Here is a 14,151-nt window from a genome sequence, read left to right as displayed (position 1 = left end):
TTAATACCGAAAATTTAATAATGTATGATATTTCAGCAAGAATTAATGATATTTCAGCAAAAAAATAATGATATTTCAACAAAAAATAATGATATTTCAGTAAAAAAAATAATGTTATTTCAACAAGAAATTATCATTATTCGATATATAAAAAAGCGAAAAAAATAATTAAGCAATAATAAATCAAAATAAAAACGAAAAAAAAAAACTGAAACAAGATTTCAATAACATATAATCAAGATTTCAGCAAAAAAAAAAATTTGGTAGAGGCAATACAAGTGCTACCCCAAAAAGCACGCGTATAGATTTTTTACTCCGAAGACTTTTAAAAAACAAATAGTTGTGAGACGAAAAGTGTTGCAAACAATAAAAGGTTTGAAGCTATTTTTTTTACAAAAAACAAACAACACCTAAGTAATGTATACAAAATTTGGTTGTTATTGAATTAGTTTCCTTTTACAAAATTTAAGCATATTTTTACTAATTTTAATTTATCTAATAAATGGAAATGTTTTTCCCACTTATCATTTCTCAAAATTTTTGTCACATATCGTGAGATTTTTAAATTATTTAAATTTCACATGTCATTATGTGGTATTTTCATTTTTTTATTAATAAAAAATTAATCAATTCCGCTAATTAACACCTCTATTATTATATATGTAAAGTATTTATTATAGTAAATGTGTAGATCAACGATATAACTAATGAAACATTTATTATTTAAGGTAATATATTTTTCTCAATAAAATGAATATAATAATAAATAGTTTGTTTTTTATACTACTAAAAACATTTATTATGAATTTTTTACATAATTAAAATAATGAATATTATAAACAATATTGTCAAAATTAAGATATAATAAAATATATTTTGTTAAACTTTGAAATGAATTAGACATTAAAAATATTTAATGTTACACCTTAATATAAAACTTTAATTTTTAATAAACCCGAGTACACGGGTCTCACACTTGATATACACTTGATATCTAATAATAATCAAATGAAAAACTAAAGAACGTTGGCTGCAATCGTTTTCAAATGACATTGAATCAAATACTATAGTTTTAAACTATAGTTTATATGGTATTGTTTAGATGCAAAATTATAAGTAAGCAGGTGTACGGTTACATATGTTACCAATCGTCGACTTTTCGATGTTAAGTCACGGATACGTCAACATACTTAACATCCGTGGCTTGGAAGTTGGAGCCCACAATCCCATGATAAATAGCAATTGTCGTTCGTGTTTTACCAAATTACCATATGCAGCCTCGGACAAGAATTGTGTGTTGTCAACTCATATGACCACTTGGTTAGTACGATGTTGTCAATTATGCAAGTTATTCATTCTGCATCACTTGATTGCAACCCATGTGTTCAAAATCTCGTATTCGGTTTGGTATATATTAAAAAATGGTATGATCGATTTGGCATAATATAATTATAGAATAAACAAATTAATTTTATAAGTTATTAAATTTTATATTCATATTTTGTTACAACAAGAAATATAGCTTGTTTGCTATGTGTACTTTACTATAAAATTAAATTGACATATAAAGAGACCAAAGTGGTAAAGATCATGATGTTACTTATATGGTTTTATTTTTTCAAGATCATGACCGTCATCAAAAAGATCCTATAAAAATGAACTAGTTTTCAAATTTGCTCACATGATCTTGTTAGCATAAATCTCAGGACCGGTCATGAGAAATTAAATATCTTCAAAAGTCCAAGATGAGCCAGAAAAAAAGTCTTTAATGTTATTATTATTATATATATATATATATATATATATATATATATATATATATAATAAAAATTGGGTCTTATGCAGCTGCCGACTTTGCCCCCTCCCCCCCCCCCCTCTGATAAATCTTAACTATAATTCTTATATAAGCAAATAAGAACAGCTAAAAAGAAATCATGTGCAACTATTTTTTTTTTTGGAACGACAAACAACATTAAGAACAACCTTAAAAAAATCAAGGCAATAAAGAATTAGTTATAATTAATTGAGCTATGAAACCAACTTATGCAATTAAACTTAAGCTTGTTACTTCTATTTGATAAACACATAAAGAATGTCTGACTATGGAATAAAAAATCATAGCAGTTTTTGGTTTGACCATTCCAAAATGTGCCTTGTTATGAAACTTTCCAAGTCACCCAAAAATTTGTAAGAGGGACCACATGAAAACACTTCCTTTGCAACGAAGTAGATCTGAGCGAGTCTCCCAAGTCTGGAAATCATAATAACCGATAACATTTGGCATGGCGATCTACCTCCAACGGGCTAGTTGATTGAGACAAAATATCATCCGCAAGGGAACACGAAACAACGTCTGATCAAAGGATTCAACATCCAAATCACAAGTGTTAAATAGTAGGGTATCAATGCTAATGTCTCGAGTCACTTTATTCATAAGGTTGTTCAACTTCAACATCCACACTAAGAAATTAACCTTGAGACAAGATTGTTCCATTTTGTAGGCATACCATCGACAGCTAAAGTGCATTTATCAATCAATTGCCTCACCGATGCAACCATGTAAATACCACCAAGATCCAACTCCTAATGCCACATGTCCCTTTGATCTAAAAAGTATGAGGTTTTGCATTAGACCAAAAACCTCAAGCATTTGATCACGTTCACCCCTTGGTTGTTGTCAATGACAAAAAGGCATACACCAACATATTTTTTTTCATAAATTGTAGCTTGACCATTGAGATCGAGTTGATAGACCCTTGAGAAATGATTTTAAATGGTACATCGCCCAAGAAAATTCCATTCCAAATACGAAGTATTCCTACCATCTTCTACTTTTTTGGAACATAAAGAGTGTAACTTAATATTTTTTTCATTCAATTGCATGGATGACTGTAAAATATCCATGAAGGAAAATACATATGCTTGGTTGGAATGTGTGAGTTCAAAGAACCATCATCTCCATAAATCTTCTTTGCTTGTCATCACTTTCTTCCATTTATTCCAAGTAAGTTTTTTTACCCTTGTCACTTCCCATGAAAAATTGATTTCGAAGAGTTTCCAAGGAATCGATGGTTTTATAGGGATCACAATATAAGTTCATGAAATAAGTAGTAATACTCCCAAGAATCGACTTAATGATTGTGAGTAGACACCCCCCCTCCCCCCACACACACACAGAGAAAGAAGCTCAACTTAATATGGAGGTTGATTTATCCAAAACAAACTTTCAATTCTCGGTTTTGGTCATGTACAACTAAAGATACAAGATCACAAAGGGAAAAACCTACATGTCACAGATCTTTACATAAATCGAGGTGAATGAATGAAGTTTGTAATGCTCTATGAGGCTTCCTAGGATGTATAATGGTTGATTTTGAGTTGAATAGACATATATTTCAGGCTTGATCTCAAGTTGAATAAAAAATTGTGTAGGTTATGCTTGTGAATTTTTAGTAGAAATGATGAATTTTATAAAGTTTATTAAGCTAAAGATTTGACGAATGAATAAAACATGTGAGATTGGATCGAGTTAAGATATCAAGATTCTAGTCGGGATCCTAAGATCCTAGTATAGATCTTGTTTCAAAATTACATACCGAAGGAGCATAATATGCTCTATAACCTACTTCGGTATCGTCATAGTCTCGTAATCAAAATTACTTATGCAGTTTTCAGTCTTCGAAAAGTAAGAACTTCGGAATCAAAATAGCTTTGGAAAATCACATGACACTTGTACTCAACACGATGCAAGTGTGATAAGATCATTTTTCATTGTAAGATCCTAAAATTATAAGATATTAAAATCATGATCGGGGCCTTAACAACAATGAAATAAAAAAATTTATTTAATAAAATAATCATTCTTCATATTAACTTACATTTTTAATTCTTAATTATTGTTTGAAAATAATAAACTTAATGCATTTAATATATATATATATATATATATATATATATATATATTAAAGTTATGAAAGATTTTAACAGTAAAGTGACACTTTTTTTGTCAATTTTGGTCCTCCAACTTACAACATTGACCCTTCATCTTTATGCTTTTGTTCACAAACAACCATTTCACTTTAGTTTGAATTTTTTCATAACCCTCGCCTTTTATTACATATTATTAGTATTTAGTCTTTTGGCAGAAATGGTCCCTCATCATTGTTATTATTATTGTTAGACAAAATTACATGATTGGTCCCTGTGGTTTACCAGATTTAACATTCTCTTTTTGATTTTAAATTAATGTTTTATTTATTAGAAAATACTCACCCAATACCATAAACCCACCCACCATCTTCCATCACCACCACCACCACCACCGCCAAAATTACATAAATGGTCCATATGGTTTACCCATGGTGAAAATATTCAGTCCCTACTACCTGAAAAACCAAATTACCCTCACATTAACGGAAAAAAAAGCAACCAACATGCTACTTTACTTTACAAAGCAATACCTTCCGACCCCGGCAACGCCGGAGAATCTTTTCTAGTTTTTATTATGTTTCTATGTTAGTAAAATTATATATAGATAATTATTTCCCGATTACAAAATATCATTTCATTTAAATGCAAAATAGCACCACATCTTATAGAATGAAATATTAACATCTAAGAAAAAAAAAGTTTGTGAAAATTTAATTACAACTTTTGATTATTGTTCACCAAATACTGCTTTATTGATTTGTTTGTATGACAAGTGGAAGTGATTATATAGGTTTAGGTTCTATGGAAAACAAAAAACCCTAAAAAAACCTAAAAATCATAAAAATGCATAAAAAAATACTTAGAGATCACAAAACTTTTTTTTGAATTTTTTTTATAAAAAATCGCAGCTTTTTATTAAAATTCGCTGAAAAATAAAAAAAAATCAATTTTTTTTTTATAAAAAAAAATCAATTTTTTTTTTCAGCGGATTGCTTTAAAAACCTGCGATTTTTTCATAAAAAATGTCAAAAAAAAAGTTTTGTGATCTCTAGGTATTTTTTTATGCATTTTTATGATTTTTATGATTTTTTTGTTTTCCAAATAACCATTCCCTATAAACGGGTACTTATCTAATTTGCCGTGAATCGGAACCAACAGTTTTTGTGAAGTTAGAACCGGAACCGAAACTAATTAAACAGTTGTTAAAATTTTGAAACCAATCCTAAAATCGTGGCTTCCGATTACGGGATCGGATAACCTTGTTGCATAATTTCTTTTAGTTTCATTATTACAAATAATATTACTATCCAAAAGAAAGAAAAAAACTTGTTTGTTACGATAGAAACTAGAGTTTAGGTCATTTTTAGTCATTTAACTTTGAGTTTTGTGTTCATTTAGTCATTTAACTCATTTTAAGTTTTAAAAGGTAATCGAACTTTTGGCTTTGTGCTCATTTAGTCACTTAATTTTAGTTTGGTCATTTAACTTATGGCTTTGTGTTCATTTAGTCATCAAACTTTTAGAATTGTCTTTATCTAGTCATTAAACTTTTAAAATAAAGTTATAAAAATGAATACAATTTTAAAAGTTAGGTGACTAAATGAGCCTAATTTTAAAAGTTAGGTGACTAAATGAGCATAAAACCAAAAGTTAAGTGACCAAACCAAAGGTTAGGTGACTAAATGAGCATAATGTCAAAAGTTCAGTAACCTTGTAAAACTTAAAATGAGTTAAGTGACCACATGAGCATAAAGCTAAAAGTTAAGTTACCAAAAATAACCTAAACTCTAAAAACTACAAAAAAATATTTTATAAGACAAAATAAGTTATTAAATACTAATCATAAACCTAGGTAAATCAGCAAATGTAGTCAATGGTATATTGTTGTTCTTAAAATTAAAATCTCAATCAGTTGGCATAAAATTACAGAAAATAAAACCACAAGCATCCAAAAAAGTACAACGTTGTTTCTTGAGCTTTGAAGCAACGTTTATGTGACATGTTTCAAAAAAAATACAAAAGGAAAGAAAATCTATAATAAAGCACGTACCATCCGAAAACGATGCTCAGAAACTTGAACGTTTGCTTACTGATTTCTTTCCTTATATATGTCATTTGATTGATTGTTAAGATGCTATTAGTAATTTTCATAAATTTTGTAACTTTGATATAGAGTCGATTGTTAATTCTTTAGCTTATTGCATGATTAATGCGAAAGAAAATTTAGATGGTAATGAATTGCAATCACTTGCAGGTGTTTCGAGAACAAGAAAACAAGCTATTGGTATGGTTTTTTTTAAGTCTTTTATAATAACAAATCTAATCCGCTCACTCATAGTCTATAATTTTCATCTTTCAGAAACTAAAATCATTTTGTGATTCCAATCCACTCGTAAATGATGCAGGCTATAGGCTGAACGTGTCAGACTACAAAAAGAATGTCAATTACTATACAATTCAGTACGGGGTAAAGCATGTAAAAAAACACATCACGTGAATTTTTTTCATTTCCCCCGAATTGGCCCTTTTACTCATTTTTTACCAAAAAAATATGAAATTGTAATCTTTTGCTAATGTAATCGTCACTGTTTAATCGATTCCAACCTCCGTTTCGTATATGTAATCCCATTTCATCAGTATTATAATATGGTTGGTTATGTACTACAGTTTCAGATTACCAAACAAAACAATGTACACAGCGCCAACGGCGCATCTAATTCCCTCTAGTATAAGCATCATTTCTTAAACACTAAAAACTAACTTATTAGCTTATTACGTTTTAAAACTGAATAAAGTTAAACCAAGCTTTTCTTTTTAAAATTTTCTTTTTCTCACCGTATAAACAAATAAACTTTTACTAAAAAAAAACATAAGATTAAATGTTTTAGGTACATGATCCCAAACACCCCTAACAAAAAAGATTGAAAAGTTGATGGGTTAGTGGGTTGTTTCTTTCTACTAATTTTAGAGGCGCATTAAAATTGTGTTCAATCGCAACCGGATCTTTACTTGGTCACATTCACAAGCATATAATTTATAATTGGCCCAATGTCTTTGCGAATATCTGGCTGGCCCACATACACATTGAATATTTTATGGGTGGAGGGTGATTCTTTAACCGGAAAATTGACTATGATAAAAATTCAAGATTTTATATGAATAAACTTTCTAAACAGAATAATTACCTTCATTTATTTTGATGAGAAATAATCACAGCTCTACATTTCAAAAGGGCCCCATCAGTTTTCACTTTTCACTATTTGAGTATTTTCTACAATTTCCACATCCATATATAATAATTAATATAGCACGTGCTTGTATCTAGTTTACATCAAAACTGATATTGATTATTTCAAACCTTAGATATTAAGAAATTTATCGTCGGTAATTGAAGTTTTCTTCAACGAAAAAAAAACTAATGATATACCGGATTATTCTATGTTGGAAGGTATGTATTTCAATCTATTCTTATATATCGATTATACAATATTTCACAAAACATGTATATGATCAATTATATATTCACAATAAAGATAAAGATGCTATTCATATCATTAATTTTCACAAGTTATTTTTTCAGAATTTGTAATTTAATCAGTCTCTCTTGGTAAATGATCATTTCACTATGTCGTTTATTTGTTAATTATACGTAATGTAGTACAATCAGGTTTTCGAATTTTTATATTTTCCGTAATTAACTTGAATCATAACAGGACCTTTTTTTTTTTTTATCATCGTCAGTGACTGTATGCATGTACATGGAAAGCAAATCAAAGTAACTTGTAAGACATATACACGAATAAAACTAACTAAAAGCCTCTAGATCCGATAACATGCAAAAGAGGAAAATAGTAGTAAGTCAAATCTTATTAGCAGAAAAAAAAAACATGGATAAACCAGGATTGAAGCATACGAGCAAGTAGTAAATAAAGTTAAAAGTATAATGTAAGGGTAAAATAGTAATTTCATGTTGACCAAGGACAATGAACCAAACATGTAATTTTGTCTGTATATTTATATGTATTAAATTAAATATAATATAATATTTGAGAATTTCAATGGAAGTTCGTATGTATTTCTTTTCAAATCGTCCGAACCTCAGCAAATTGTGAAATTTACAAGAAAATCTTGTGAATTAGGCATATCTGAATCAATTTCGTCGAAAATGTTGTAAATTTCGTTATATATATACGATAAATTTGCAAAAACATTATGCATTTTAGAAAAGGAAAGGTACGAAGAAGACATTTGTCATCGTCCTCACCAGGTCAAACACTTGTTCGCCAAGGCTCCTCCTTCAATAACAATAAAATCATTTAATTTAATCTTAACTGAAACAAATTTTTCATAAATGTTTCAAATTTCAGCGATCAAGTTCAACCCAATACGACATGGAGGAAGAACAAGAGAACAACCCTACTGATGAAACCTCAAGGTGAGTGAAATTTTGCTATAGCATCAACTGTAATAGTGGTGATTTGGGTTTTTCACTTTTTTGATGAAGTCAATGAAACATTGAATAAATTGCAGGTTGAAGATTAAGGAAGACTATATAAGCAAATTACCATATGAAGTTCTTGCTCAAATTCTCTCAATTTACCCTTTGGATTCTGGATCAAAAGCCGTAGCTATCTTTACAGGTTTATGGAACAGACCCTGCATCCAACATAAAGGAAGAACAGTCAAACTTCAAGATTTTGAATCGATCATTAGTAGTTTCCTTGTTAATTTCGATGAAAACAATCCTTTAAAGAAACCCAGAAAGCTTGAATTTCATTACAATCGAGGGTCGATCCTCACAGCGTCAATCGGGTTGAACAAGAAACTGAATCTTGATTTTTCCAAAGGAAAACAAGAATTCCCAAGGCAATTTGGGTGGGAAATCGTGTTAAACACCTTGGATTTTGCACAGCCTTCTCCATATCCGTTTTCTGTCAAGACCCTCAAATTAACTTCAGTTAATTATTTAAGCTGCGAATTGGTTACGTCTCTGATCAACAAATTTCGGTATGTCGAGACATTGATCATCGACAAATGTAATGGACTCAGGTCTTTGAGGGTTGAAGGTCTTGCTAAGCTTACGAACTTAATTGTTCGAGATTGTGTTGATCTTAAGTCGGTTTTCATCGAGACTTTGGAGCTCAAAACTCTTCGATATGGCGGACCCCTGTGCTGGTTTTCTCTGAAGAATGTAATGTACTTGGAAGACGTGATGTTAGATTTTGAATGTCCGGGGTTTATCCACTTGAATCACCACCATTATAATCCGCTCTTGCGAGCGATTCGGGATGTTAAAGTACTTACACTCCATGGATGGATGTTCAAGGTAAGTTTGTATTGGCTTGTAAATAGTTGAATCGTCTTTGATTTGTGGGTTTCTTGTAGGACGTATTTGGACCATTGTTGTTTTCGAAGCAAAACGAGGAACATTTTAGATTCAGCAAACTTGAAGATTTGTGGTGGGTTGATTCTTGTATGGAAGATCATAACATCAATTGGTTGTTTTGTTTCTTGAAGTTCTGCACTTCTCTCAAGAGGTTGTTCATAACTGTAAGTTCCCGCCTTCTTTTGTCGTAAATCGCGCTGATATCGATGTTTAATCGATCAATCAGTTCTTCCACGAAGGTTCTAACATGGCACAATGAATTTGCAGATTGACCCACGAAGCTACTCGACGCCCTCTGCCGGTGATAATGAGAGGCCCATCAAGGTCCAAAAAGGGCAATTGCGGAAGCTGAAGATGGTGAAACTTGAAGGATTTAAGGAGGAGGAAGTCGCAATATTGTTGAAGGAGCGTATGTTGGAAGTTTTCGGTGCTGAACCTCGAGTTGTAGACGTGAGTCAGAGAATGCACGCCAGGTGTTTGATAAGAATCCCGAAGCGCCAGGCGTTTGGTAAAGAAAAAGAATCAAAAAAGGTGAAGTTTCACTACAAGTTTGTGGAAGAAGTTGAAGGTAACGGAGGTTTGTGTTCTAAGCATCCTCACATGCCATAAAAATGCATCTTTTCTCACATTTTGACCAGTTTTATGAAATAAACCACGGATTGTAATTTGGAAATTATAACGGAATTACCATTAATCAAGACCATACTATATAAATAACAAAACAAAACAACACATCTTATTTAATCCCCTAAAAGCAATTGAAAAAACTTAGCCTAATTTCCAAAAATGACAAAATCAATTTCACTAATAATCATAAACTAAACCAAATAATCAATAATCGGTTACCGGAAGCGCCTCATGCTCATCTATAAAGATATTATCATATATAAGTGCTGCAATAGTGGCACCAAGAAACGGGCCGACCCAGTAGATCCAGTGATTTTTCCACACCCCGCTCACCACGGCCGGACCAAAGCATACCGCCGGGTTCATTGATGCACCATCATACGCACCGCCAACTAAAATATTTGCACCCACTATGAACGCAATTGCCAAAGGTGCAATAATTCCAATATTGCCCTTTTTGGGATCCACTGCGGTGGCATACACCGTGTAGACTAGGCCGAATGTCATCACGATCTCCAACACGAGTGCGTTTCCAACTGTAACATCTGATGATAGCCCAAACGCCGGTGTTGCCTACAATCACTTTTTATTTTAATCCACAACATATGTTTTAAAATATAAATGTAATTAACATGTGAATAAGTAATAATGTTTAATTATAGAAATGGGCGTTGTTTATTTAAAACAATTTATGTTTGTTTTTACTTAAATTATGTGGTATCAAAAAAAAAAAATTAAAAAGGTTTTGGATAGTTTATGACTTTATGTAGCGTCTAACTTTTATAAGCTGAAAAAATATTTTTTTTAGTGTTTACCAAATTTCTTTCTGTGTAAAAAAAACATAGGTAAAAGTATAATTAATTGTTATACTCTTCATTGATGTGAAAAGATGTAAAAATAGACGGTCATCTATATGATTTTGTTAAGGTTGAAACATATGTAAAAAGTAAACTAGTTTCCTACTAAAATAAGCATTTTTAAATTAGTTATAAACACTTTCAAATAAAATAGAAGTAACGAACTTACTAAAAACTATTTTGTTTAAATCAATAAACATTTTTCATTTTATTTTATCAAAACATCAAAAAAAAATGTCTTTAAAACCGGAATAAATAAACTAAGCCATCTCAAACACCTTTAAAGTGTTTGTATACATAAACTTTATTTCTTTTCTATACCGAATATATAGTCATATAGATTTTAAGTTGAGATGTATTTTAAAGAAAAAAGAAACTCTATTGACAAACACGTAAATTTGTTAGTGTCTTAATAAATTCAGTCAAGTGTTTTGGCTTATGTCGTTATATTCCGGTTAAGTTCAGACTTGAGTTTAACCATTTGGTCTTACCATTCCACCGGTGACATACTGGAGTAGCAAACAGGCGACAAGGGATCCGAGTAATTGACCGATCCAATACACAATCGCGCTTAAAAACGAGATATTCCCGCCAATGAAGGAGCCAAATGTGACGGCCGGATTTACATGACCGCCGGAAATGTTTGCACCAACAGAAACCGCCACAAATAAGGCAAAAGCATGGGATAGTGAAGCCGCCACTAGGCCTGACGGCGTTGCTGGGGCATCATACGTCAGCTTACCTGATCCCAGTAGTTAATTAATTAAGAGATAAAAAAATATTTTTATTATTTCATTAAATAAATAGCTAATTAACAACATACCGTAAGCCATGCCGGAGCCTGAGCCGGCAAACACAAAAATGAAGGTGGAAATGAATTCTGATAGGCCGGATTTGAGTGTATTGGGGTGGGCGGCTTCCCCCGGAGATCCGATGGTGATTCTGTAAAGAGGCATGTTTTGGGGAAAAATAATAAATCTGTCTGGAAAATTGAAAATCGATCACTTCTGTTGAGTGTGATCTGGGTGGTAAGTAGAGAGAGTATGTGTTTATAAATACCAGAAATAACGGCTCAGGAACCCCGGGCAAGCCCGATTAAAAAGGATTCAAAAGAGGTCAGGTGATGACATGTGTATGGTGGAGCAAGAAGATGCTAAAAAGAAGCTAAAAATTTGACCCCGACTCTAGGGTTCAGAGCAAGAAGATGCTAAAAATTTGATCCCGACTCCGTCCTTTAGCATACGTCGCCGCCTCCTCCGTCTTCCAGCCACCACACCGCCCTCCACCTGCCCAGCACTGTGCATTTTCTGACTCTGTTCTTCCTACGACCAAAAGATGCCCGCTTTAGGTTTGCTTCTGATTTCTTTTTCTGCAAAATTAACTATATTTTCTTAAAAAAATGATTTTCTGATTTCGTCCTGTTGAGATCGATTATAGAATTTGTATTCTGCAAAATTGATTTCATTTTCTGAATTTCTGATCGAAATTTTTGGGCAATATCATTTTTATTTGTTTTTTTCTTTTGCCTTGAAAGTTGAAACTACGCAAAGTACCCCCCTGAAATTATTTTGTATACGTGTGTTTGTGTATCTGTGTGTCTATTTGAATTTCTATGCGAGTATTTGTGTTTGTGTAACTACGTGTGTATAAGTGTATTTCATTTTATTTTTCTTACTGTGGCATTGTTCTTTTTTACTTGTTGTATTATTGTACTTTCAAATCTTTTCTTATTATCGTTTAACACCCACCAAATTTGATATTTTGAAGAATTTCAACACTGAAGATGGACACATGAGGTATGCTTGATCATTCCATAATAAGCTAAGATAAGATGCACACATTACCATCAAACAGATTTCAGTTGCATCAACCAGGAAATCCCTTAAGAATACCTCCCAAACAGAACATCTCCTCGGTCTAGAACTTTATCCATCATAAGTCATAACTACACAAAATCCAAGAATGACCTCTTTAATGTTGCAGTTGAGTTACCTATCTCGTCTTTATATGAATGCTGTAAATTAAACAACACTGTGTATATTTCAAATGCATTTTATTATTTTTACTATGGAGCTTCTGATCAAAAAGATGTGTGATATACCACCGACCCTATAATGCTAAGAGTGTGTCTCTAACTATGCAACCAGATGAAGTAGATTACGTCTGCAGATCTTGAATATATGTATTTGAAATAGGGCTTTTGTTAATATAGAATTCCAACCTTTGTTTTTAGCTATATAAGGAAATGTATATTTTCTTTTCTTCATACTTTTAGGTGAATGGAACTGATCTAGTTGGTTCTTTCTTTTTATGTCAGTTGATCATCTAAAATTCATCATATTTTTGGCACTTCTCTTTCTTTGAACTTGTGCCAACATAGGAGGAATGTATTTTCTTCCTTAGGTTTGATCATGTCTTGAATAAGCTGCTCCTTATTTAAAATTTTAATGAATATAGATGGTCAAACAAAGACATGGAGAATATGCTCCATGCCTTCAAAATATTATAATTGTAATTGATAAAATGATTATATAAGCGACAAATTTTATTTAAGTTTTTCTGCTTTTGTAAATGTCTCAATGGTCTTGGTGTTTGCCATCTTGTGTGTATATATAGATATGATACAAAATATTAAAACTACGAAACTAACAAAGTTCAAAAACGAAATAGATAGCACATTTGGGAACACTAAGAAACTTGAAAATAAAAGCTATATGTCAAACTTAAAAGGTCATAGAGCAACATTACTTTTTTTCCTATTTACAAAAAAGGTCCCTAAACTTAAGGATGATAGTCATATTTGACTCATAACAATAAATAATAATTCAAGAGAGATAGTATAATTAATTAGTCGGTGGACCGGGTTTAAGGGATTAATCGGCTAGACAATGATTAATCAGGGACCATAAATTATTAATTTGTTAATTTTTTTTTAAATGACTAATATCATAACAAAGTTCGTAAATACCAGTAATATAATTACAAAATAAGTTAATATGATTAATATAACACCAATTATTCCTCAAATAGTTTCTACCAGGATAGAACTTCTTCAAATTGTTAAAATTTCATGGTTTACTACTGTTTCACTCATTGCATAGGCAGAGATGGTTTGGCGTCCTCTACTCGGCCGAGTAGCGCCTACGGATTAATCGGAGATTAATCAGGACTTAGTCAGGATTTTTACAAACACTGAATTATACAAATAAATATGAATTTAAACATGATTTGTTAATTTTGTTGGGTACAAAGTAAGACCTCAAATAAGCAAAAAGTTAAAAAAAATAATTAAAATTTCGTTTATTTGTGATGTTTGAGAACTAAAACAAGTTAAAATTTGAAGAATTATTT

At 31.4% G+C, this 14,151-nt stretch overlaps 2 protein-coding genes across 3 annotated transcripts; one reads left to right on the top strand and one right to left on the bottom strand.

Moving 5' to 3' along the window:
* The first annotated feature begins 8,031 nt into the window (after positions 1-8,031).
* LOC145133376 (F-box protein At2g39490-like) lies at positions 8,032-12,865 on the top strand. 2 transcript variants are annotated; one of them, XM_079068319.1, is made up of 5 exons: positions 8,032-8,197; positions 8,298-8,365; positions 8,461-9,256; positions 9,316-9,480; positions 9,584-10,014. In XM_079068319.1, exons 2-5 carry the CDS (start codon positions 8,322-8,324, stop codon positions 9,923-9,925), a joined length of 1,347 nt encoding a protein of 448 aa, XP_078924445.1. In that variant the 5' UTR covers positions 8,032-8,197; positions 8,298-8,321; the 3' UTR covers positions 9,926-10,014. The 2 variants fall into 2 exon arrangements, with proteins under 2 accessions (XP_078924445.1, XP_078924446.1); XM_079068320.1 differs by lacking the exon at positions 8,032-8,197 and adding an exon at positions 12,568-12,865 and having other exon boundaries at positions 8,204-8,365; positions 9,584-9,893.
* LOC145133377 (aquaporin TIP1-2-like) lies at positions 8,227-12,237 on the bottom strand. The gene is made up of 3 exons (XM_079068321.1): positions 11,624-12,237; positions 11,292-11,542; positions 8,227-10,516 (listed from the first exon to the last, which is right to left on the bottom strand). Exons 1-3 carry the CDS (start codon positions 11,754-11,756, stop codon positions 10,148-10,150), a joined length of 753 nt encoding a protein of 250 aa, XP_078924447.1. The 5' UTR covers positions 11,757-12,237; the 3' UTR covers positions 8,227-10,147.
* Positions 12,866-14,151: the final 1,286 nt, after the last annotated feature.

This window comes from Lactuca virosa, chromosome 8 (genome assembly GCF_052849685.1).
Source record: "Lactuca virosa cultivar CGN04683 chromosome 8, Lactuca_virosa_CGN04683_v6, whole genome shotgun sequence".
Classification (NCBI taxonomy): Eukaryota; Viridiplantae; Streptophyta; class Magnoliopsida; order Asterales; family Asteraceae; genus Lactuca; species Lactuca virosa.
This window is presented reverse-complemented; position numbering and strand designations above follow the sequence as displayed.

Coding starts and splice junctions, on each gene's coding strand:
- LOC145133377 (XM_079068321.1), bottom strand. CDS start 11,756: ATGCCTCTTTACAGAATCACCATCGGATCTCCGGGGGAAGCCGCCCAC. Junction 11,543..11,623: donor AGGCTCCGGCATGGCTTACG/GTATGTTGTTAA, acceptor TACTGGGATCAG/GTAAGCTGACGTATGATGCC. Junction 10,517..11,291: donor AGTATGTCACCGGTGGAATG/GTAAGACCAAAT, acceptor AAGTGATTGTAG/GCAACACCGGCGTTTGGGCT.
- LOC145133376 (XM_079068319.1), top strand. CDS start 8,322: ATGGAGGAAGAACAAGAGAACAACCCTACTGATGAAACCTCAAG. Junction 8,366..8,460: donor CCTACTGATGAAACCTCAAG/GTGAGTGAAATT, acceptor AATAAATTGCAG/GTTGAAGATTAAGGAAGACT. Junction 9,257..9,315: donor TCCATGGATGGATGTTCAAG/GTAAGTTTGTAT, acceptor GGTTTCTTGTAG/GACGTATTTGGACCATTGTT.